This window comes from Clupea harengus, chromosome 4 (assembly GCF_900700415.2).
Source record: "Clupea harengus chromosome 4, Ch_v2.0.2, whole genome shotgun sequence".
Lineage (NCBI taxonomy): Eukaryota > Metazoa > Chordata > Actinopteri > Clupeiformes > Clupeidae > Clupea > Clupea harengus.
The window spans coordinates 23,854,063-23,881,562 of NC_045155.1; the positions used below are offsets into that span (position 1 = coordinate 23,854,063).

The 27,500-nt window shown below is 46.1% G+C and overlaps 1 protein-coding gene across 1 annotated transcript in view; it reads right to left on the reverse strand.

Annotated features, from left to right (window-relative positions):
• Positions 1-27,500, reverse strand: part of ajap1 (adherens junctions associated protein 1) — a 65,285-nt gene that overhangs the window by 18,883 nt on the left and 18,902 nt on the right. The window contains exon 2 of the mRNA XM_031566845.2: positions 1,262-1,995. Within this exon, the coding sequence (XP_031422705.1) occupies positions 1,262-1,995 (734 nt within the window). The remainder of the gene's footprint in view (positions 1-1,261; positions 1,996-27,500) is intronic.

Sequence of the window (27,500 nt, forward strand, 5' to 3'; positions counted from 1 at the left end):
GCAATCAGTGTTCCCTGCCAACCCTTTGGCACACACACACACAGACTGGCACAGACACATGCACACACACACTGGCACATACACCCCTCCACACATACACACACACACACACACACACATACACACACACAAAAAGGCACACTGGCGTGACAGATGGCTGTCTCCTCAGAGGTAGCAGTCTGGAAATGAGTGAACAGAGACTCCAACTGACCCTCCTTATCCCTCACTGGGCTGACTTGCTGTTACTATGGTCACAATAAGCGCCTTCATAAGGTCTACACACAGTAGAAGCGCCATCATAAGGTCTACTCCCCTAACCCACCTTCATAAGGTCTACACACAGTAGAAGCGCCATCATAAAGTCTACTCACCTAACCCACCTTCATAAGGTCTACACACAGTAGAAACACCTTCATAAAGGTCTACACACCGGAAGAACACCTTCATAAGGTCTACACACAGTAGAAACATCATCATAAGGTCTACTCCTCTAACCCATCATCATAAGGTCTACACACAGTAGAAACATCATCATAAGGTCTACACACCGGAAGAACACCTTCATAAGGTCTACACACATTAGAAACATCATCATAAGGTCTACACACAGGAAGAACACCTTCATAAGGCCTACACACAGTAGAAACACCTTCATAAGGTCTACTCCCCTAACCCATCATCATAAGGTCTAGAAACACCATCATAAGGTCCACACACAGTAAAAGCACCATCATAAGGTCTACACATTATAAGCACCTTCATAAGGTCTACACACAGTAGAAGCACCATCATAAGGTCTAGAAACACCATCATAAGGTCTAGAAACACCATCATAAGGTCTAGAAGCACCATCATAAGGTCTAGAAACACCATCATAAGGTCTAGAAGCACCATCATAAGGTCTAGAAACACCATCATAAGGTCTACACACAATATAAGCACCTTCATAAGGCCTACACACATTATAAGCACCTTCATAAGGTCTACACACAGTAAAAGCACCTTCATAAGGTCTACTCCCCTAACCCATCATCATAAGGTCTACAGACTTTAGAAATCAGAGGATCTGAGCTGTCAAAGCAGAGACAACATCAAAGCCCAGAGACTCGAGCCAAAGCAGCAGATTGTGTGTGGTGGTGTGTGTTCTGTGAGGTGTCTGTGTGTGTGTGCGGTGTGTGGGTGTGTGAGGTGTGTGTGTGTGAGGTGTGTGTGTAGTGTATGTGTGTGTGTGAGGTGTGGTGTATGTGTGTGTGTGTGTTACCTGGCGTGTCGTGCTTTGGTGGCCGGGCAGTGCGTACGGAGCTGGCGGACGTTGTGCTTAGCCGGCGGGGTGTGTGTGTGGTGGTGTGTTCCGTGCGCGTCCTCTTGGGGCTCTGTGTTGTGGTGGTGGTTGTCGGGGCGGGGGTCGTCGTGGTGACAGATTGCCGTGTGACTGTCACCCCGTTTCGGGCACGCCCCTCCTCCTCCGGAACCTCGTCGACACCAGTGGGCCCCCAGTCGATGAAGCCGGAGACGGTGGTGGTGTGCTCCCCGGGGTCCTCGTCCAGCTGCAGCTGCCGGCGGGGGCGCCCCCCTGCCCTGCGCCCCCCCTCCAAGAACGCCAGCGAGTCCAGGGGCGACGGCTCAGCACCGCCTGCCCCCCACCTGCGACCTGGCTGCACTGCCCGCCGTCGCCGTGCCAACCGCAGCTCGGGGCCTCCTCCGTGGGTCCCCTTGTCTCCCGCTGGCGAGCGGACGGCAGGGTGCGAGGAGGAGGGGGGGGGGCTCCGGCGCAGGTTTCCCAGAGTCCTCCAGTACGGCCCCCCCACCCCTTGCAGGGCCCAGATCGGCGGAGCGCGAGCCCGACCGCCAGGCCCCGGGGCTGGGCCCAGTCTCAGGGAGGACCCCTGGCCCAGCGGGGAACAGATGGACAGATCCACCACCAGGTGCAGCACAGTCAGCAGCAGCCACGCGTGGAGGCACATGGAGAACAGTCCCCACTGCACACACACCGAGCTGCAGAGAGAACACACACACACACATTAGGAGAGGGTTAACACACACACACACACACACACACACACACACACACACACGGAGAACACTCCCCACTGCACACACACGAGCTGCAGAGAGAACACACACACACACACACCATTAGGAGAGGGTTAACACACACACACACACACAAACACATGGAGAACACTCCCCACTGCACACACACCGAGCTGCAGAGAGAACACACACACACACACACACCATTAGGAGAGGGTTAACACACACACACACCCTGTTGCACACACACAGACACACACACACACACCCACACTGCAGAGAGAAGAGACAAACACACTATCAGGAGAGGGATAACACACACACACACACACGCACATGGAGAACACTCCCCACTGCACACACACCGAGCTGCAGAGAGAACACACACACACTCACACACACACAGACACACATCGAGCTGCAGAGAGAAGAGACAAACACACTATCAGGAGAAGGTTAACACACACACACCCTGTTGCACACACACATACACACACATCGAGCTGCAGAGAGAAGCATACACACACACACCCTGCTGCACACACACAGTGTTGCATACAGGATCCTCTTGATCACACCAACATCATAGCTATCATCATGTGTCCCACGGCAACACACCAACATAATAACCATCATCGTGTCTCCCACGGCAACACACCAACATCATAACCATCATTATGTGTCCCACGGCAACATCGTAACCATCATCATGTGTCCCACGGCAACACACCAACATCATAACCATCATCACGTGTCCCACGGCAACACACCAACATCAAAACCATCATCATGTGTCCCACGGCAACACACCAACATCATAACCATCATTGTGTGTCCCACGGCAACACACCAACATCATAACCATCATCATGTCTCCCACGGCAACACACCAACATCATATCCATCATCATGTGTCCCACGGCAACACACCAACATCATAACCATCATCATGTGTCCCACGGCAACACACCAACATCATAACCATCATCGTGTGTCCCACGGCAACACACCAACATCGTAACCATCATCATGTGTCCCACGGCAACACACCAACATCATAACCATCATCGTTTGTCCCACGGCAACACACCAACATCATAACCATCATCAATTGTCCCACGGCAACACACCAACATCATAACCATCATCATGTCTCCCACGGCAACAGACCAACATCGTAGCCATCATCATGTGTCCCACGGCAACACACCAACATCATAACCATCATCATGTCTCCCACGGCAACACGGCAACATCATATCCATCATCATGTGTCCCACGGCAACACATCAACATCATAACCATCATCATGTCTCCCACGGCAACATCATAGCCATCATCATGTGTCCCACGGCAACACATCAACATCATAGCCATCATCATGACTCCCACACCAACATCATAACCATCATCATGTCTCCCACGGCAACATCATAACCATCATCATGTCTCCCACGGCAACATCATAGCCATCATCATGTCTCCCAAGGCAACATCATAGCCATCATCATGACTCCCTCTGCTAATGGCAGATTGGTATAGCAGTTGGACTGTCCGTGTGTTTGATGTTTCATAATTGACTGCTGTTCCGTATGTGGGGAACTTGGTGGGAAGTGATCTGTGAAAACGGTGAAAAGCAATATGAGCTTACAGTGTGTGTGTGTGAGGTGAAAAGCATAATGAGCTTACAGCACAGCAGACCTGCTTGACAGTGTGTGTGTCTGTGAGGTGTGTGTGTGTGTGTGTGTGTGTGTGTGTGTGTGTGTGTGTGTCTGTGTCTGTGTCTGTGTGGTGTGTGTGTGTGTGTGTGAGGTGAAAAGTATAATGAGCTTACAGCACAGCAGACCTGCTTGACAGTGTGTGTGTCTGTGAGGTGTGTGTGTGTGTGTGTGTGTGTGTGTGTGTGTGTGTGTGTGTGTGTGTGTGTGTGTGTGTGTGTGTCTGTCTGTGTCTGTGAGGTGTGTGTGTGTGAGGTGAAAAGTATAACGAGCTTACAGCACAGCAGACCTGCTTGATAGTGTGTGTGTCTGTGAGGTGTGTGTGTGTGTGTGTGTCTGTCAGGTGTGTGTGTGTGTGTGTGTGTGTCTGTGAGGTGTGTGTGTGTGTGTGTGTCTCTATGAGGTGTGTGTGTGTGTGTGTGTGTGTATGTGAGGTGTGTGTGTGTGTGTGTGTGTGTGTGTGTGTGTGTGTCTGTGAGGTGTGTATGTGTGTGTGTGTGTGTGACTGTGAGGTGTGTGTGTGTGTGTGTGTGTGTATGTGTGTGTGTCTGTGAGGAGTGTGTTTGTGTGTGTGTGTATGTGTGTGTGTCTGTGAGGAGTGTGTGTGTGTGTGTGTGTCTGTGAGGAGTGTGTGTGAGGTGTGTAGGGGTTTCTACATTGCTAATCGCTACTATTGGCCATTCATCAGGTTTACACACTAATGATGAAAGAGACCAACCATCACACTAACCATGCCTGTGTGTGTGTGTGTGAGGTGTGTGTGTGTGTGTGTGTGTGTGTGTCTGTGAGGTGTGTAGGTTTAGACACTAATGATGAAAGAGACAAACCATCACACTAACCATGCCTGTGTGTGTGTGAGGTGTGTGTGTGTGTGTGTGTGTGTGTGTGTGTGTGTGTGTGTGAGGTGTGTGTGTGTGTGTGTGTGTGTGTGTGTGAGGTGTGTAGGTTTACACACTAATGATGAAAGAGACAAACCATCACACTAACCATGCCTGTGTGTGTGTGTGTGTGTGTGTGTCTGTGAGGTGTGTGTGTGTGTGTGTGTGTCTGTGAGGTGTGTGTGTGTGTGTGTGAGGTGTGTAGGTTTACACACTAATGATGAAAGAGACAAACCATCACACTAACCAGGCCTGTCATCCTCTGACCATAAACACCTCTACAAACACACACACTCCACAAACTTCACAAACACAGACCCTTAACAAGCACACACACTTCACAAACATACACACTCTCCACAAACACACACACTTCACAAACACACACTCTTCACAAACACACACACTTCACAAACACACACACCTTTCACAAACACACACACTTCACAAACACAGACCCTTAACAAACACACAGACTTCACAAACATACACACACTTCACAAACATACACACCTTTCAAAAACACACACACTTCACAAACACAGACCCTTAACAAAAACACAGACTTCACAAACATACACACACTTCACAAACATACACACCCTTCACAAACATACACACCCTTAACCAACACACGCTAAACCTCTACTGTACTCTACATTAAACACCTTCACAGAAACACACACACGCACACACACACACACACACACACACACACACACACACACACACACACACACACACACACACACAGAGCTGTAGAGCTGTTCTGGGCCGCAGGGCTACAGCTCGGGGGCATTCCTCTGCTCTGAGAATCACTAAACTCTGGCCAATGGAACCGCTGGAATAATGAGTTTTGCCTCTTAAATGGGAAAGGTCAGGCTCTTAATGCCAGTTAAAATGTCATTTCTAGCCTCACTGCTCCGGCCTCGTCTGAGCGCCAACAGGCTGACGGAGATTAGGCCCTGATTTATGCTCTTAGTCACACAGCGCTAGGGCCTCTGGAATACTCAGAACACACAACACACAATTAACTAACACAACACACATCTAACTAACCACAACACACATCTTACTAACACAACACACATCTAACTAACACAACACACATCTAACACAACACACATCTAACTAACACACATTTAACTAACCACAACACACATCTAACTAACATCTAACTAACCACAACACACATCTTACACACATCTATGCTCTTAGTCACACAGCGCCAGGGCCTCTGGAATACTCAGAACACACAACACACAATTAACTAACACAACACACATCTAACTAACCACAACACACATCTTACTAACACAACACACATCTAACTAACACAACACACATCTAACACAACACACATCTAACTAACACACATTTAACTAACCACAACACACATCTAACTAACATCTAACTAACCACAACACACATCTTACACACATCTATGCTCTTAGTCACACAGCGCCAGGGCCTCTGGAATACTCAGAACACACAAACACACATCTAACTAACCACAACACACATCTAACACAACACACATCTAACTAACATCTAACTAACACAACACACATCTAACTAACACAACACACATCGAACACACATCTAACTAACCACAACACACATCTAACTACCACAACACACATCTAACTACCACAACACACATCTAACACACATCTAACTAACCACAACACACATCTAACTACCACAACACACATCTAACACAACACACATCTAACACAAACACACATCTAACTAACACAACACACATCTAACTACCACAACACACATCTAACACACATCTAACACACATCTAGCTAACACAACACACATTTAACACAACACACATCTACCACAACACACATCTAACACACATCTAACACACATCTAGCTAACACAACACACATCTAACACAACACACATCTACCACAACACACATCTAACTAACACACAACAAACATCTAACTAACCACAACACACATCTAACACACATCTAACTAACACAACACACATCTACCACAACACACATCTAACTAACCACAACACACATCTACCACAACACACATCTAACTAACACACAACACACATCTAACTAACACAACACACATCTAACACACATCTATCTAACACACATCTAACTAACACAACACACATCTATCTAACACACATCTAACTACCACAACACACATCTACCACAACACACATCTACCACAACACACATCTAACTAACCACAACACACATCTAACAAACCACAACACACATCTAACTAACCACAACACACATCTATCTAACACACATCTAACCACAACACACATCTAACACAACACACATCTAACACACATCTAACACAACACACATCTAACTAACACAATACACATCTAACACACATTTAACTAACCACAACACACATCTAACTAACACAACACACATCTAACACAACACACATCTAACTAACCACAACACACATCTAACTAACACAACCCACATCTAACACAACACACATCTAACCAACCACAACACACATCTAACACACATCTAACTAACAAAACACACATCTAACTAACACAACACACATCTAACACAACACACATCTAACTAACCACAACACACATCTACGATGGATTAGAACACAGGCACAGTTAACCAATCAAGGATCAGAAGACAGACAAAGTTAACCAATCAGAGTTCAGAACACAGACCCTGTTAACCAATCAGTGATCAGAGCACAGATCCAGTTAACCAATCAGGGATTATAACGCAAACCGAATGAATCAGAACATACGGCATACAAGGCCCAACGGAATAGCACCCCCTATGAGGGATGAGCACTGAAACGTGTGTTGGAGCGTGTGTTAGTCAGGGCTGAATGAAGGATATCCCTGGGGTCAGAGAGGTCACTGGGGTCAGAGAGGTCACTGGGGTCACTGAGGTCATACTGGTCCACTCAGGTTAAACAGCTCATAAACACGCCCCTGCCTCCCACCTCTCCAACACTCCACTTCCTGATGGGATGTTAACCCAGAAACCCTAAACATATTAGCGCTGCCATGGAGACGGCAGGATTGATCTGAACACCAGGACGCTATCGCTACTTCTGGATGGGAAAGGAAAAGTATTGATTCTGAGTGGGAACAGCTTCATCAAGGGATCTCCGTAATCTGTATTGTCCTTGGGCAGAGCCAGCGGAGCCAAAGGCTAATGTGGAAGGATTACTGTACAGAGGTGAGATTGAGTGGGTTCACAGAGGGATATAGGGTGCTCGCTCACACTTTATTATACCACACACACACACACACACACACACACACAGACACAGACACAGGCACACACACACACACTCACACACACACTCATATTCACCCACAGACACAGGCACAAACACACACACACAGGCACAAACACACACACACAGGCACAAACACACACACACGCACACACACAGACACACACACAGACACAGAGACACACACACACAGACACACAGACACACAGGCACACAGACACAGAGACACACAGACACAGACACAGACACACAGACACAGACACACAGACACACAGACACACAGACACACAGACACACTCACACAGAGGCCCCTTTTTGGTGATGCCCAAAGACCTTGGTAGTGGTTTCCTTGACAGAAGGTGCTGGCAGAGCTCAGACTGTGTGTGGGTCTCACTCACACACACACACACACACACACACACACACACACACACACACACACACACACACACACACACACACACACACACACACACACACACACACACACACACGTGCACACACACAGACACACACACACACACACACACACTACTTCAATACCTACAGATGCCTAATCCATCACTATCATACAGATGCTTAATCCAACTACCATATTTACAGATGCTTAATCCAACTACCATACTTACAGATGCTTAATCCAACTACCATACATGAACACCAAACGCCTTTCTCCAAGCTCTGTGGGCCAAGTCTACAGGGAAGGCGCTTCACAGCATAAAGTAAGGCAATACATGTATGTGATTGATTACAGGTAGGCATTTGGACTTCTGAAGAGTTGAACTCATTGTGCCTTGGAGCACACGTGTAATTAGATAAACATCTCCACTCTTTCATGGAGTATGTGAGAAGAGGTGGAGCTGCACTTCAGCGCCACCAGACTCATGACTGAACCAGTAGTTACAACACATATAATCAGATTACAACCTCACAAAATCAGATTACAACACATATAATTGGATTACAACACAAATAATTAAATTACAACCTCACAAAATCATATTACAAGAATTTACAACACATGTTATCAGATTACAACACATGTTATCAGATTACAACCTCACGAAATCAGATTACAACACATGTAATCAGATTACAACCTCACGAAAGACACACATCTCGCAACATGTAGCTCTGATTCTCAAGCATCAAGAGGCCTCATCCATTCCAGAACCTTATGGTAGATCAGGTCAGGGCGGAATTCAACAGCTGTGAAAACTGTGTCATATTTTTGCCAGAGTTATAGATATAAATTGTGATTCTGTGATATTATAGTTATGATAACTAGAGTGATTCTGTGATATTATTAGTTATATATTATAGTTATGATAGATGGAGCTCAGTTCAGTTTCTCTTTAGATGATCAATCAAGTTCCCCATCTGTCCATCACCACTCTGGAATGAATACCAGAGAGAGAGAAGAGAGAGAAGAGAGAGAGAGATAGAGAGAAAGAGGAAAGGGAGGGGATGGGGAGGTAGAGAGATCAAAAGAGAGAGGACAAAGAGAGAGAGGAGGGAGAGAAGGGAGAGAGAGAGGGAGAGAGAGAGAGGAGGGAGAGAGAGAGAGAGGAGAGAGAGGGCAAAGAGAGAGGAGAGGGAGAGGAGGGAGATGACAAAGATAGAGAGGAGGGAGGGAGAGAGAGAGAGAGGAGGGAGAGAGAGAGAGAGAGGAAGGAGAGAGAGAGAGGAGGGAGGGGATGGGGAGGGAGAGAGATGAAAAGAGAGAGGACAAAGATAGAGAGGAGGGAGGGAGAGAGAGAGGAGGGAGAGAGAGAGAGAGGAGGGAGAGAGAGGGCAAAGAGAGAGGGAGGGAGGCGTGAATGAAGTGGGTCAGGACCTATGTGTCAGCATCTCATCAGAAGGACATCACCTCATTACTCAGCTCTCACACACACACACACACACACACACACACTCACACACACTCACACTTCACTTTACACTTTACTTCTCCAGATCCAATCCCCACTAGACCCCAGGGACTAGCTCGCGCAAAGCCGCTCAGACACACACACACACACACAGTCATACACCCACACACACACACACACACATATTCTTTTATACCCTTATTTGTTAAAGTCCACAATTCTAAATAAATACACACAAGGATACTCGCTTACCAGATGCATTCATTGCTCAGATATGATTCAAACATGTGACTCAGTTAGCAGTTAGCAGTAACAGCAGCACAACAAATCCCACGGGTAAACCCAGCGCCTTCACCTCCAAACGTGGGGTAAACCCAGCGCCTCCAAACCCAGCGCCTTCACCTCCAAACGTGGGGTAAACCCAGCGTCTCCACCTCCAAACCCAGCACCTTCACCTCCAAACGTGGGGTAAACCCAGCGTCTCCACCTCCAAACCCAGCACCTTCACCTCCAAACGTGGGGTAAACCCAGCGTCTCCATCTCCAAACCCAGCACCTTCACCTCCAAACGTGGGGGAAACCCAGTGCCTCCAAACGTGGGCATTTCCTTGAGACCCCTAGTGACCAGCTTATGACCCAAACTGCCCAATCAGAACACAGGACACTGACATGTGTGACCAGCTTATGACCCAAACTGCCCAATCAGAACACAGGACACTGACATGTGTGACCAGAAGACTGATTTTTCAGAGCTTTGTTCAACAGGCTTCCTCTAAGGATGAAGCAGCTCACTTCCAGCATGAACTCATCCTCTGGGCTCTAATCAATTATATATAATCAATAATAATATCACGTCTGATGGTATTTGTATCAGAAAACATGCCTGCACTGCAGAAGGAGAACAAAACAATTGATATGAATTGACACTGTAGGATGTTAGATATATAATGTCCACAATCCTGTCTGGAGATATACAGTTCTTTATGAAAGATACAGCCATTCAGTGTGTGTGTGTGTGTCTGTGTGTGTGTGTGTGTGTGTGTGTGTGTGTGTGTGTGTGTGTGTGTGTGTGTGTGTGTGTGTGTGTGTGTGTGAGCCCTTGGACACATCTTCAACTATATGGATCCAAATGCATTACACACACACACACACACACACACTCAGACACATATTGTGTGTCTGACACTAACAACATGGAACCTGACACTGTGTGTGTGTGTGTGTGTTAGTGTGTGTGTGTGTACCAAGTGTCAGTGTATGACATTACATGTGCTTCTGTCAGAGATACAGGCACAGAGCTGTCACAGCAGCCACACGTAGCAGAAATAGCTAACAGAGAGAGATGCTGTGTGTGTGTGTGTGTGTGTGACAGAAAGAGAGTGAGTGGAGATGCTGTGTGTGTGTGTGTGTGTGTGTGTGTGTGTGTGTGTGTGTGTGTGTGTGTGTGTGTGTGTGTGTGTGTGTGTGTGTCTGTGTGACAGAAAGAGAGAGTGAGAAGATGGAGATGCTGTGTGTGTGTGTGTTTGTGTGTGTGACAGAAAGAGAGAGTGAGAGGATGGAGATGCTGTGTGACAACGAGAAGGAGAGCAAGAGAGACTGTGTGTGTGTGTGTGTGTATGTGTGTGTGTGAGAGAGAGAGAGAGAGGAGGAGAGAGTGAGAGGGAAAGAGAGAGAGAGAGAGAGTGCGAGAGAGATGAGGAGAGAAAAAGAGGGTGTGTGATAGAGGAGGAAGGAAAGCAGATTCTAAGAAAAGCAACCGTATGCTGTAGTCACACACACACACACACACACACACACACACACACACACACACACACACACACACACACACACACACACACACACACACACTGCTTCACACAAATGGTGCTGTGGTATGATACACAGCCCCATCTTACAGAGCATCACGTCATAAACAGACACACACATCACGCTGTCACACATCCACACACACAAAACACACTGTCTCACACACACAGCACACTGTCACACATACACACACACACACATCACACTGATACACACACATGCTATCACACACACACACACACACATACACAAACACACACAATATCACACACACACACTCACACAGAGGCGAGTCGGGTTTGTGTGCAGAACCAGCTTCAGTAAATCTCACAGGGATACGCACGCACGCGCACACACACACGCACACACACGCACACACACACACACACACGCACACACACACACACACTCACACAGAGAGAGAGAGAGGGGTGCACTAGAGCCGACCTCAGTGACTCACACAGGGATACAAGATTGGCTCTCGGAATCACAGAACCACAGAGAACGTCTTTAATTACAGGAACACCCTGGCAAGCAGAACACACACACACACACACTCACACACACACACACACACACTCACACATACACTCACACGCACACACACACACACAGAGAACGTCTTTAATTACAGCAACACCAGGGCAAGCAGAACACACACACACACATACACACACACACACACACACACACACACACACTCACACATACACTCACACGCACTCACACACACACACACAGAGAACGTCTTTAATTACAGCAACACCAGGGCAAGCAGAACACACACAAGCCTGAAGGTCAGGCACAATAAGAGCACCGCACAGGGATACACACACACACTGACCAAAAACAGTATCAAAACACCTTGGAATACACACACACACACACACACACAGATATATACACACTCTCTCTCGCACACACACACATGCACTCAATGAGATCTTTGGCACGCTGCCCTTTCATTTTTGGATCATATGCATATATATGGGAGCGTGTCTGTGTGGAGAGGGGGGGGGGGCAAGATGGCCTTGCTGGATGCCTTTTTCTCTGATGTCCTGTCCTTATTGATCTCTGCAGGGATGATGAAGTGTCTCTCTCACTCTCTCTCACACACACCCACGCACACACCCACGCACACACACACACACACACACACACACACACACACACACACACACACACACACACACACACACACACACACACCCACACACACACACACACACAGGCCTCAGTGCTGGGGTGACTGCACTTCACTTAGGTATTGGACTCCAGCCCACACAGACCCAATCACTCCAGCCCAGGGACTTAACCCTGCTGTAAGTCAGAACACACACACACACACACACACACACACACACACACACACACACACACACACACACACACACACATTAATGTCACCCCTTAACACAGGGTTCATCAGCACACACACACATACATTAATGTCACCCCTTAACTCAGAGTTCATCGGCACAGACATACACACACACACACACACACACACACACACACACACACACACACACACACACACATGTTAAAGGCACATATTAAGTTCATCAGTGATATAGAGGGGACATCACCTGGCGTAAGTGCTGATGACTACATCATGCGCCAAAGCTGCCAAGGTTACGAGACTCTCACACACATAACAGCATTAGACACACACACACCACACACACACACACATAACCCATCCTCTCTCACACACATAACCCATCCTCTCACACACATAACAGCAGGAGACACACACACCACACACACACACACATAACCCATCCTCTCTCACACACATAACCCATCCTCTCACACACATAACAGCAGGAGACACACACACACACACACACACACACACACACACACACACATAACCCATCTTCTCTCACACACGTAACCCATCCTCTCTCACACACATAACCCATCCTCTCACACACATAACAGCAGGAGACACACACACACACACACACGCACACACCACACACACACACACATAACCCATCCTCTCTCACACACATAACCCATCCTCTCACACACATAACAGCAGGAGACACACACACACACACACACACACACACACACACATAACCCATCCTCTCTCACACACATAACCCATCCTCTCTCACACACAACAGCAGGCGACACACACACACACACACATAACCCATCCTCTCACACACATAACAGCAGGAGACACACACACACACACACACACACACACACACATAACCCATCCTCTCTCACACACATAACCCATCCTCTCACACACATAACAGCAGGAGACACACACACACACACACACACACACACACATAACCCATCCTCTCTCACACACATAACCCATCCTCTCTCACACATAACAGCAGGCGACACACACACACATAACCCATCCTCTCACACACATAACAGCAGGCGACACACACACACACACACATAACCCATCCTCTCACACACATAACAGCAGGAGACACACACACACACACACACACCCACACACACACATAACCCGTCCTCTCTCACACACATAACCCATCCTCTCTCACACATAACAGCAGGCGACACACACACACACACACATAACCCATCCTCTCACACACATAACAGCAGGAGACACACACACACACACACACACACACACACACACACACACACACACACACACATAACCCGTCCTCTCTCACACACATAACCCATCCTCTCACACACATAACAGCAGGAGACACACACACACACACATAACCCATCCTCTCTCACACATAACAGCAGGAGACACACACACACACATAACCACGGTTCTTTAACACAAACCAGCTATGAAGTAGGGTTCCTTAACACAAACCATCTATGAAGTAGGGTTCCTTAACACAAACCATCTATGAAGTAGGGTTCCTTAACACAAACCATCTGTGAGGCAGGGTTCCTTTCTGGTCCCCCGTTACTGATCTCTGCTGGTCTCTTTCCCACAGGCCTCTCTGTCTCTTTCCCACAGGCCTCTCTGTCTCTTGATAGATGTCAGGGACACAGGCCACCCTTGCAATGTAAAAGTCCTACTGTAGTCTACTGCACACCAAACCTTTTAAACCAGTCCCCATTTAATGCAGATACACACACACACACACACACACACACAGACTCTGGATGTGCTTATTCAGTTTGGACACACACACACACACATATGTACACGTAGGTCATCAAACAACACTGACATTAGATTAGACAACACTGACATTAGACAACACTGACATTAGAATAGTCAACACTGACATTAGACAACACTGACATTAGATTAGACAACACTGACATTAGACAACACTGACATTAGACAACACTGACATTAGAATAGACAACACTGACATTAGACAACACTGACATTAGACAACACTGACATAAGACAACACTGACATTAGACAACACTGACATTAGAATAGACAACACTGACATTAGCCAACACTGACATTAGACTAGACAACACTGACATTAGCCAACACTGACATTAGACAGCAGACAGTACAAACCTGTTATCTTCACTCATAGACAACCCTTCCATGTCTGGAGTGACTGTTTCACACACATGAACACCCAGCACTAATGTGGGCACACAGCAGGAGACACACACACACACACACACACACACACACACACACACACACACACACACACACTGCAGGAGACACACACACACACTGCAGGAGAGACACACACACACACACACAGCAGGAGAGACACAGACACACACACACACACACACACACACACACACACGGCAGGAGAGACACAGGGAGTGGAGACTGCAGAGACACTGAAGAGGTCTTATTCTCACTAAGACTCCCACATGAGTCAGAGTCTGATTTATTCAGCTCAATTAGCCCTTGCTCACCACACACACTCTCTTTCACAAACACACACACACACACACACACACACACACACACAGCCCATGCTCCCAGTTACATATGAATAGTTTGTGTGCTCCATGTCTGAGACGCACTCGTGCCTGAGACAGCTGCTCATGGCCAGGTCATCATGCTGGGCTATAGACACATGCACACACACAACACACACACACATGCACACATGCATATACACACGCCACACAACACACACACACACACACACATCTATTCATATACACACACAACAGACAGTCGCACACATCTATTCATATACACACACACAGACACACACGCACATCTATTTATATACACACACAGTACACACACTGTTTATGCTAGATGTTACCAACATCAGTCAGAAAGTCCACCAATAAAGAAGCGAGAGAATAAAGATGAAGTGGATTAAGGCCGACGCCCACTGAACACATCTGACATGACTGGGCCTCAAGTCCCCAAAGTCTGACATGTGTGGGCCTCAAGACCCCAAAGTCTGACATGTGTGGGCCTCAAGTCTGATGTGTGGGCCTCAAGTCTGACATGTGTGGGCCTCAAGTCTGATGTGTGGGCCTCAAGTCTGATGTGTGGGCCTCAAGTCTGACATGTGTGGGCCTCAAGTCTGATGTGTGGGCCTCAAGTCTGACATGTGTGGGCCTCAAGTCTGACATGTGTGGGCCTCAAGTCTGACATGTGTGGGCCTCAAGTCTGATGTGTGGGCCTCAAGTCTGATGTGTGGGCCTCAAGTCTGACATGTGTGGGCCTCAAGTCTGACGTGTGTGGGCCTCATGACCCCAAAGTCTGACATCTGAGTCTGGGGTCTAGGGGAGGGGATGGTAGCATTAAAGTTAAGGTAATGGTCAATTAGCGTAGTATTAGAGTTAGCATTGGGGTGAGGGTAGCATTATGGTTAAGGTAATGGTCAATTAGCGTAGTATTAGAGTTAGCATTGGGGTGAGGGTAGCATTATGGTTAAGGTAATGGTCAATTAGCGTAGTATTAGAGTTAGCATTGGGGTGAGGGTAGCATTACGGTTAAGGTAATGGTCAATTATCATAGTATTAGAGTTAGCATTGGGGTGAGGGTAGCATTACGGTTAAGGTAATGGTCAATTAGCGTAGTATTAGAGTTAGCATTGGGTGGGGGTAGCTTTAAGGTTAAGGCATAGCATTAATTAGCATTAGTATTACTAGGGTTAGTATTAGGACTGAAAAATGGGTTAGGGTTTGAGGGAAGAGAGAGAGGAAGAGGGAGATAGAGAGAGAGAAGGAGAGGTGGGAAAGGGAGAGGACAAGAGAGGAAGAGAGAGAGTGGAGGGAGGAGAGGAGAAAGGAGAGAGAAGGACAGGTGAGAAAGGGAGAGGACACGCGAGGGAGAGAGAGAGTGAAGTGATTCCGGGCCGATCTATCATTCGGACAGCTGACGTCATAGCCTACAAGGCAGCAGCCAACACCTCAGAAACGAACAAACACACAAACAAACAAATAAATAAACAAACACTTCTGCTTCTTCACACACATTTATGCGTTTTCATATGTAAATCTGCTCACTCACACACACACACAGACACACACCCTCCCTGTATCTTATTAAAGCTGGGTTAGCACGCACACAGAGATACACACACACACACAAACATTTACACACACACACAGACTTACAAAAAGACACACTCACACACACACACACTTACACAAATACACACACACACACACACACACACCATTTCTCTCTCCCTCTCCCTCTTAATGAAGTCGGGTAAGGCATGACAGGATTAGCCTGCTGTCTGTAGTCTAAGAACTCTTCAAAAGAAACCCTGTCTCTGCTTACCAGTGGAACTGTGCAGTGCACACACACACACACAAACACACACACACACACACACACACACACACACACACACACCATCACTCCCTTCCTGTCCCGGCTTATGAAAGGAACATGGGAGATGCATGTTTCTACGATAAATTAATGACTTTACATCCAAGAGAATAATATATTCTGCCTTTGATAGCACACTATAGCGTAGCCCGTCTTGATGCTAATTGATGTTTCCTGCTAACATGGCAGAGTCCTGCTGAAGGCAGCAGAGAGGCCTGAGGCACCACACACACCTCTGAGATACACACACACACAACCACACATAAACACACACACACACACACACACACACATAAACACATAAACACAAACAAACACACACACATAAACATACACACACACATAAACACACACACACAGACATAAACATACATACACATACACATGCACATGCACATACACATTTCAATTATTTATTTGAATCCACCAATCATATTCTGTACAGAAAGGATTCAAACATTTCTCAGAGGTTGAATACAGCTTAGTGACTCATGGGTACAAGAAACATCTCCTACGCCAAACAGCAAGACTACCTATAGCAGCTGATACAGAGCAGAACTTTGCTAGTTGTTTAGATTGTCTCTTACTAAGTCCTGCCAGTCGTAGCCCACTGACCGAAAGCTTATGGACATGCCCCAGGCTTCCAAATATCAATACTACCATCTTACATGCATGGCCTAGGTCTCTCATCTTAGCAACAATGGGCTGGTATTTGGTCAACTTGTCAAGGAAGGCTATGTCCATATAGAGGTCATAGATACAGGCTACCTCAAGGACTACTACCTCCCTTTTAACCTTGTCCAAGAAAACAACATCACGGGTGTTAGGGATGTTGCAGAACACATCATCAGAGCTGTTAAACCAATCTGGCATTATACGGGAGTGTTTGTAAATTGACACATTGGGGGGGAATACTCCCTTAACATTACTAGAAATGAGGTTGACAATGCGGTCACACATACACACACACACACACACACACATAAACACACATTCATATGTTATGCCTACTTTGAATGGACAAACAAGCTACAGTTTGTGTGTGTGTGCATGTGTGTGTGTGTGCGTGTGCGTGTGTGTGTGCGTGTGCGTGTGCGTGTGTGTGTGAGTGTGTGTGTGTGTGTGTGTGTGTGTGTGAGTGTGTGTGTGTGTGTGTGTGTGTGTGTGTGTGTGAGAGAGAGTGTGAGTGTGTGTGTGTGTGTGTGTGTGTGTGTGTGTGTGTGTGTGTGTGTGTGTGTGTGTGTGTGTGAGTGTGTGTGTGTGTGTGGCCTCTTATCCAGTGAGTGCAGAGACTCCCAGAAGTTGCTGTGCAGTGAGGACACAACCTCACAGAAGGTGACTCAGCTTCTCCTCTCCTCTCTCTTTTCTCCTCTCCTCTCCTCTCCTCTCCTCTCTCTTTTCTCCTCTCCTCTCCTCCCCCCTTCTCTCTCTTAATCTCTCTCTCTCCCTCTCTCTCTCTCCATCTCTCTCTGTCCCTCTCTCTCTCCATCTCCTCTCCCACTGCTGTGGCTTTGGGTTGTTCTCTGCAGCAGCTGTTCCAGGCCTGACGCCTCTGCTGTTCATGTATGACATGACCGTCCGGATTCCACACCCCAGGAACACCTTTGAGGATGCCTGCAACCCCACCAAAGGGCAGAGGTCACCAGAGGTCAGAGGTCACAAGTCCAACCCTTTACCCGCTCTGTGCACCAGTGGCTCCACTCTCAGCTCTCCACAGGAACAGCAGTTTCACCAGCAGCAGCTCAACACACACACACACACACACACACACACACACACATATACCCAACACAGTCACACACACACACACACACACACACACACCCAACACAGTCACACACACACATATACCCAACACAGTCACACACACACATACCCAACACAGTCACACACACATATACCCAACACAGTCACACACACACATATACCCAACACAGTCACACACACACATATACCCAACACAGTCACACACACACATACCCAACACAGTCACACACACACACATATACCCAACACAGTCACACACACACACACATATACCCAACACAGTCACACACACACACACACATACCCAACACAGTCACACACACACATATACCCAACACAGTCACACACACACATATCCAACACAGTCACACACACACACATACCCAACACCGTCACACACACACACACACACACACATATACCCAACACAGTCACACACACACATACTCAACACAGTCACACACACACATACCCAACACAGTCACACACACACACATACCCAACACAGTCACACACACACATACCCAACACAGTCACACACACACATATCCAACACAGTCACACACACACACACATACATACCCAACACAGTCACACACACACATACACACACACACACAGACACACACACACACACACACACTCACACACACACACACACACACCACACACACACACACACACATACACACACACACAGACACACACACACACACACACACTCACACACACACACACACACACACCACACACACACACACACACAGACACATCACACACACACACACACACACACACACACACACACACACACACACACACACACACACACACAGGGTCAGTGCCAGGCCCCCTCCCTCTTACAGTTGACAAATCAGATGGCAACAATGACACTCTGAAATGTTTTATTTTTTATTTCCATTTTTTCATCTTTTTCAGGGCAAGGACAAATCAGACCGTTTCTCTCCATCCTAAATCTCTCTGATGCTCACCATCAGAGAGAGAGAGAGAGAGCGAGAGAGAGAGAGAGAGAACATCAGGCTGGTGTGTGTATTTCTACAGAGGTATTCACTCACACACACACAGTACTCTGAATATAGAACTGTGCTCTGAGTGTGTGATATAGAACTGTAACAGCGCTCTGAGTGTGTGATATAGAACTGTAACAGCGCTCTGAGTGTGTGATATAGAACTGTAACAGCGCTCTGAGTGTGTGATATAGAACTGTAACAGTGCTCTGAGTGTGTGATATAGAACTCTAACAGTGTTCTGAGTGTGTGATATAGAACTGTAACAGTGTTCTGAGTGTGATATAGAACTGTAACAGTGTTCTGAGTGTGTGATATAGAACTCTAACAGTGTTCTGAGTGTGTGATATAGAACTGTAACAGTGTTCTGAGTGTGTGATATAGAACTGTAACAGTGTTCTGAGAGTGTGATATAGAACTTTAACAGTGTTCTGAGTGTGTGATATAGAACTGTAACAGTGTTCTGAGTGAATGATAAAGAACTGTAACAGTGTTCTGAGAGTGTGATATAGAACTTTAACAGTGTTCTGAGTGTGTGATATAGAACTGTAACAGTGTTCTGAGTGTGTGATATAGAACTGTAACAGTGTTCTGAGTGTGATATAGAACTGTAACAGTGTTCTGAGTGTGATATAGAACTGTAACAGTTTTCTGAGTGTGATATAGAACTGTAACAGTGCTCTGAGTGTGATATAGACCTGTAACAGTGTTCTAAGTGTGATATAGAACTGTAACAGTGTTCTAAGTGTGATATAGAACTGTAACAGTGTTCTGAGTGTGATATAGAACTGTAACAGTGCTCTGAGTGTGATATAGACCTGTAACAGTGTTCTAAGTGTGATATAGAACTGTAACAGTCTTCTAAGTGTGATATAGAACTGTAACAGTGTTCGGTGTGTGATATAGAACTGTAACAGTGTTCTGAGTGTGTGATATAGAACTGTAACAGTGTTCTGAGTGTGTGATATATAACTGTAACAGTGTTCTGAGTGTGATATAGAACTGTAACAGTGTTCTGAGTGTGATATAGAACTGTAACAGTGTTCTGAGTGTGATATAGAACTGTAACAGTGTTCTGAGTGTGTGATATAGAACTGTAACAGTGTTCTGAGTGCGATATAGAACTGTAACAGTGTTCTGAGTGTGTGATATAGAACTGTAACAGTGTTCTGAGTGTGATATAGAACTGTAACAGTGTTCTGAGTGTGATATAGAACTGTAACAGTGTTCTGAGTGTGTGATATAGAACTGTAACAGTGTTCTGAGTGTGTGATATAGAACTGTAAGAGTGTTCTGAGTGTGATACAGAACTGTAACAGTGTTCTGAGTGTGTGATATAGAACTGTAACAGTGTTCTGAGTGTGATACAGAACTGTAACAGTACTCCTCCTGGCTGTGAATGTCTGCTGGCTTAGGCCTCAGATTACCCTTCCAGGATCTTATTAACCAAACCGTATCGTAAACCTTAGGCAAGTATAGAGTAGACTATGATTAACTTTCACAAACACTCGTCTTACTGTCCTGAAGCAGATACTTCCAAAGCTGTGATCATACAGAAGAGCAGACATTTCACTATCTAATCATAAACCTCATCCAGATTCATAACCCATGATCTACACACACTGAGCTACACACACACACATACACAGGCCTTGTGGGGTCAGGCTGCTTAGACAGTGTACACACACACACACACACACAGGCCTTGTGGTGTCAGGCTGCTTAGACAGTGTACACACACACACACACACACACACACTCACACACACACACACACACACACTCTTAGACAGTGTACACACACACACACACACACACACACACACACACACTCACACACACACACTCTTAGACAGTGTACACACACACACACACACACACACACACTCACATACACACACTCTTAGACAGTGTACACACACACACACACACACACACGTACACACATACACACACACACACAATCTCCACGGCTGAGAAATACCGGCCGCCATTTCCCTCCCAGCCTGACTCTCATCTGGGATGTCAGCCCTTATCCGCTTCCTGCTGGATTAGCACTCCTGCACACACACACACACACACACACACACACACACACACACACAGACACACACAGACACACACACACACACTCCTGCCTGAGAGGCTAAGGAACATGTTCTTCACCTTCTAAAAGGGTCAGACAAGCTACCGGAACCACATATACACATCTGTGAGAGAATAAAGCACCTGTTCTTAACCTTCTACAGGGGTCAGACAAGCTACCGGAACCACATATACACATCTGTGAGAGACTAAAGAACCTGTTCTTATCCTTCTAAAGGTGTCAGACAAGCTACCGGAACCACATATACACATCTGTGAGAGACTAAAGAACCTTTTCTTAACCTTCTAAAGGGGTCAGACAAGCTACCGGAACCACATGTTGATGCCATGCATTCCTCAAGAACAAGTTAATCAGAGTAAAACACCCTGCCAGAGCCACATGTGGATGTGGGGGAGAGGCTCACACACACGTTCCTCACACACATGTTCCTCACACACGTTCCTCACACACACGTTCCTCAAACACACGTTCCTCAAACACATGTTCCTCACACACACGTCAGAGGCTGAACATTGTAGAGGTGTAGGCCAGCAGCTCTCTCTCTTTCTCTCTCTTTTGCTCTCCCTCCCTCTCCCTCTCTCCACCTCTCTCTCTCTGTCTCTTCACCTCTCTCTCTCCACCTCTCTCTCTCTCTCCACCTCTCTCTCTCTCTATCTCTCTCTCTCTCTCTCTCCACCTCTCTCTCTCTCTCCACCTCTCTCAATCTCTCTCCCTCTCCCTCTCTATCTCTCTCTCCACCCCTCTCTATCTCTCTCCACCTCTCTCCACCCCTCTCTCTATCTCTCTCTCCACCTCTCTCTCTCTCTCTCTCCACCTCTCTCTATCTCTCTCACTCTCCCTCTCTCTCTCTCTCCACCCCTCTCCACCTCTCTCTATCTCTCTCCACCTCTCTCTCTCCACCCCTCTCTCTCTCCATCCCTCTCTCTCTTGGGCTCGGATGAGTAATTTTAGAACATGAGACAGCACTGCCAGTTAAACCTCACAGACGACTATATCACCATGGTAACAACATCTGCCATTTTGCCATCCGTGTTAATAAAGCTCAATGTTGCGTCGCGGTGTTGCATTATGAAGATCCATGACTACGCCAATACCCATTACAACTAAATGACAAGATTCATTAGAACACAGCACCTCCAATCAGCTCTGCCACAGGGCTCTGCTCAGTCTGAGCCCCGCCTCCTTATAGGGGTTAGATTAAATATATCTCTGCAGTTTTATTTTCTATCTCGTGCTATGCATTTTATGTATTCAATTTTATAATTTGAATTATAATTATTATTTAATTTTTTTTGCACTATATCTGAGTTATGTTTCTTTGATGTCTATTTTTATGTGCATGTCATTTCTTTGTGCATATTATGTATTTGCTGTAAAGCACTTTGAGCTGCATTCTTTTGCATGAAAGGTGCTATATAAATAAAGTTTTATTATTATTATTATTATTATTATAGCGAGGAACCTTAGTACTCACGAGTGTTCTCTATGAGGGATTCTACACGAGTGTTCTCTATGAGGGATTCTACAAGCGTTTTTGTTCTATTTTACGCATGTTTCCTAAACAAGCGTGCGATGCAAACGCGTGTGTTCTGCTCCCAAGAAGCACTCACCAGACGCTGTCCACGTAAACAGTAAACATGTAAACAGACGCTGTCCACATAAACAGTAAACATATAAACAGACGCTGTCCACATAAACAGACGCTGTCCACGTAAAGAGATGCTGTCCATGTAAACAGTGCTGAAATATCGTCTAGTTAGTGACATCGCAGCCATTTTTCCAACTTCATAGGATCTACTGTATATGCTAACTGACTTAAAGGAGAGAGAGAGAGAGAAGGAGAGAGGGAGAGAGAGAGAGAGAGAGGGGTGGGAGGGTTAACTGACTCAAAACACGGCACTACAAGATCAATTTGTCACATGCAAAATGAGATGGAGGGGATTTAAATAAATAAGTAAATAAAAACACAGAGAAAGTGCAAAATGCAGAAATCATCATTTTAGGGATCCAGCATTCTCCAGGAAATGTGCAAACTGCAATTTGTCATCTACAACGACACACAACACACTATTGTAACACCATATCTCCTTAAATGGTTCAACATCTTTCTTGCTTCACGAGAATTGAGAAAACCATTACAATATCATCACTGGACGTGGGTGTGTGTGTGTGTGTGTGTGTGCGTGTGACTGTGTGTGTGTGTGTATCTTCTGCTCAATTTTAATTTTGTCATCTTTGCTTGTCCAAGCAGCAAATGTATCAACTGACACTTAAAATGTTGTTTCTGTACATGTTTAAAAACATGTGTGTGTGTGAGTGTGTGTGTGTGTGAGTAGGTGTGTGTGTGGGTGTGTGTGTGTGTGTGTGTGTATGGTGTGTGTTTGGTGTGTGTTTGTGTTTGGTGTGTGAGTGTGTGTGTGTGTGATTTTGGTACGTGTGTGTGTGTGCGTGTGTGTGTGCGTGTGTGTGTGCTTGTATGGCTTCAACATAAAGTAGGCCTACAGGTCAACATTGTGTGCACTAAAGTAGGCCTAATTTCAACATAAAGTAGGTCTAATTAAAGTAGGCCTAATTCAATTCAGAATCGAAGGGTAGTAATATAATGGAACTAAATGTGTCAGCCAGATGTGATGCTGCTGTGCAATCAGTAAGAAAAACGTCTCTTAAAGGGGATGTGTGAGTGAGCTGCCTCTCTTAAAGGGGATGTTTCATGAGCTGCACGTCTCATTTCTCACGGATATCTGTCCTGGATTTCTCCATCCTTGCATTCCCTCCTCGTTTCCCTCATGGTTCTATCAGAGGGAGGGGCTAGGACAGGAGAAAGGCACGGAAGAAAGAGAGGAGTGAAGGGCGGATTGACAAAGGAATAGAGACGAGGGGGGGGGGGGGCAGAGTGGGCTAAATTAAACCTTCTGCTTTGTGGAGGCCTACGCATGAATCTCTTACAAAACTCCTGCAAAAGAGCCTGCATTAGCCTGCATTAGCCTTGCCTCACGGCTACTGTGCATTAGCCTTTCCTTACAGCTACTGTGCATTGTGGATTTCCTTACAGTTGAAAGCTTTAGAGACACTCACACAGCTGCATGTCCAGAAGAGTATGGTGGAGATCTTCCTGTTGTGTTAGTGTTGTGTGTGTTAGTGTGTGTTAGTGCAGTGATAGTGTGATAGTGTGTGTTAGTGTTGTGAGTGTGTGTTAGTGTGTGTTAGTGCAGTGATAGTGTGTTAGTGTTGTGAGTGTCTTAGTGTGTGTTAGTGTGTGTTAGTGCGGTGAGTGTGTGTTAGTGTTGTGAGTGTCTTAGTGTGTGATAGTGTGTGTTAGTGTGTGATAGTGTGTGTTAGTGTGTGTTAGTGTGTGATAGTGTGTGTTAGTGCAGTGATAGTGTGTTAGTGTTGTGAGTGTCTTAGTGTATGTTAGTGCAGTGATAGTGTGTTAGTGTGTGATAGTGTTGTGAGTGTGTGTTAGTGCCTTTGTGTGTGTTAGTGCGGTGAGTGTGTGTTAGTGTGTGATAGTGTGTGTTAGTGTTGTGAGTGTGTTAGTGTGTGATAGTGCGGTGAGTGTGTGTTAGTGTGTGTTAATGCAGTGATAGTGTGTTAGTGTGTGATAGTGTGTGTTAGTGTTGTGAGTGTCTAAGTATGTGTTAGTGTGTGTTAGTGTGTGATAGTGTTGTGAGTGTGTGTTAGTGTGTGTTAGTGTTGTGAGTGTGTGTTAGTGTTGTGAGTGTGTGTTAGTGTGTGTTAGTGCAGTGATAGTGTGTTAGTGTGTGTTAGTGTGTGTTAGTGCAGTGAGTGTGTGTTAGTGTGTGTTAGTGCGGTGAGTGTGTGTTAGTGTGTGTTAGTGCAGTGATAGTGTGTGTTAGTGTGTGTTAGTGTTGTGATATTACCTTAGTGTGTGTTAGTGCGGTGAGTGTGTGTTAGTGTGTTAGTGTTGTGAGTGTGTGTTAGTGTTGTGAGTGTCTTAGTGTATGTTAGTGCAGTGATAGTGTGATAGTGTGTTAGTGTGTGATAGTGTTGTGAGTGTGTGTTAGTGCCTTTGTGTGTGTTAGTGCGGTGAGTGTGTGTTAGTGTGTGTTAGTGCAGTGATAGTGTGTTAGTGTGTGTTAGTGTGTGATTAGCGGTGAGTGTGTGTTAGTGTGTGTTAGCGTTGTGTTAGTGTGTGTTAGTGCAGTGATAGTGTGTTAGTGTGTGATAGTGTGTTAGTGTGTGTTAGTGTCTTAGTGTGTGTTAGTGCAGTGATAGTGTGTTAGTGTGTGTTAGTGTGTGATTAGCAGTGAGTGTGTGTTAGTGTGTGATTAGCGGTGAGTGTGTGTTAGTGTGTGATTAGCGGTGAGTGTGTGTTAGTGTGTGTTAGTGTGTGATTAGCGGTGAGTGTGTGTTAGTGTGTGATTAGCGGTGAGTGTGTGTTAGTGTGATAGTGTGTGTTAGTGTGTGATTAGCGGTGAGTGTGTGTTAGTGCAGTGATAGTGTGTTAGTGTGTGTTAGTGTGTGTTAGTGCAGTGATAGTGTGTCTTAGTGTGGAATTAGCGGTGAGTGTGTGTTAGTGTGTGATAGTGTGATAGTGTGTGTTAGTGTGTGATTAGCGGTGACTGTGTGTTAGTGTGTCCTTCCTTCTGTGTCTGCTTAATATTGGAGGTCTCAGGTTGGCCATTTGAGTTCCACCTTGCTCTACTTTACTGCCTTGTTCTATCAGGGGAAGGTTGTATCGCCTTGCTCTACTTTATTTGTTTTCTATCGGGGGAAGGTTGTATCGCCTTGCTCTACTTTGCATGAGTGTGTGTGTGTGTGTGTGTGTGTGTGTGTGAGTGTGTGTGTGTGTGTGTGTGTGTGGTGTGTGTGGTGTGTGTGTTTGCATGAGTGTGTGTGTGTGTGTGTGTGTGTGTTTGCATGAGTGTGTGTGTGTGTGTGTGTGTGTGTGTGTGTGTGTGTGTGTGTGTGTGTGTGTGTGTGTGTGTGTGCATGTGTGTGTGTGTCTTTGCATGAGTGTTTGGGTCGTAGAACTTTGCTGCAGTCTACTACATTTTTCCAACAGGTGATTCAGGATTATTCTATGGCTTCGGTTTGCAGTTCAAATACATAAACATGTTTAGAATCCGGCCTACTGACCCACAAAAACTCATATTTGGGTGGGTACGGATGTGGCTGTTATGAAGCTGTTATCAGTTAGGCTTAGGTCATCACTTAACAGTTATGGGGTCAGTTATGCCCCCCCCCCCTCCCTTTGAGGATGGAGAATTTAAGGA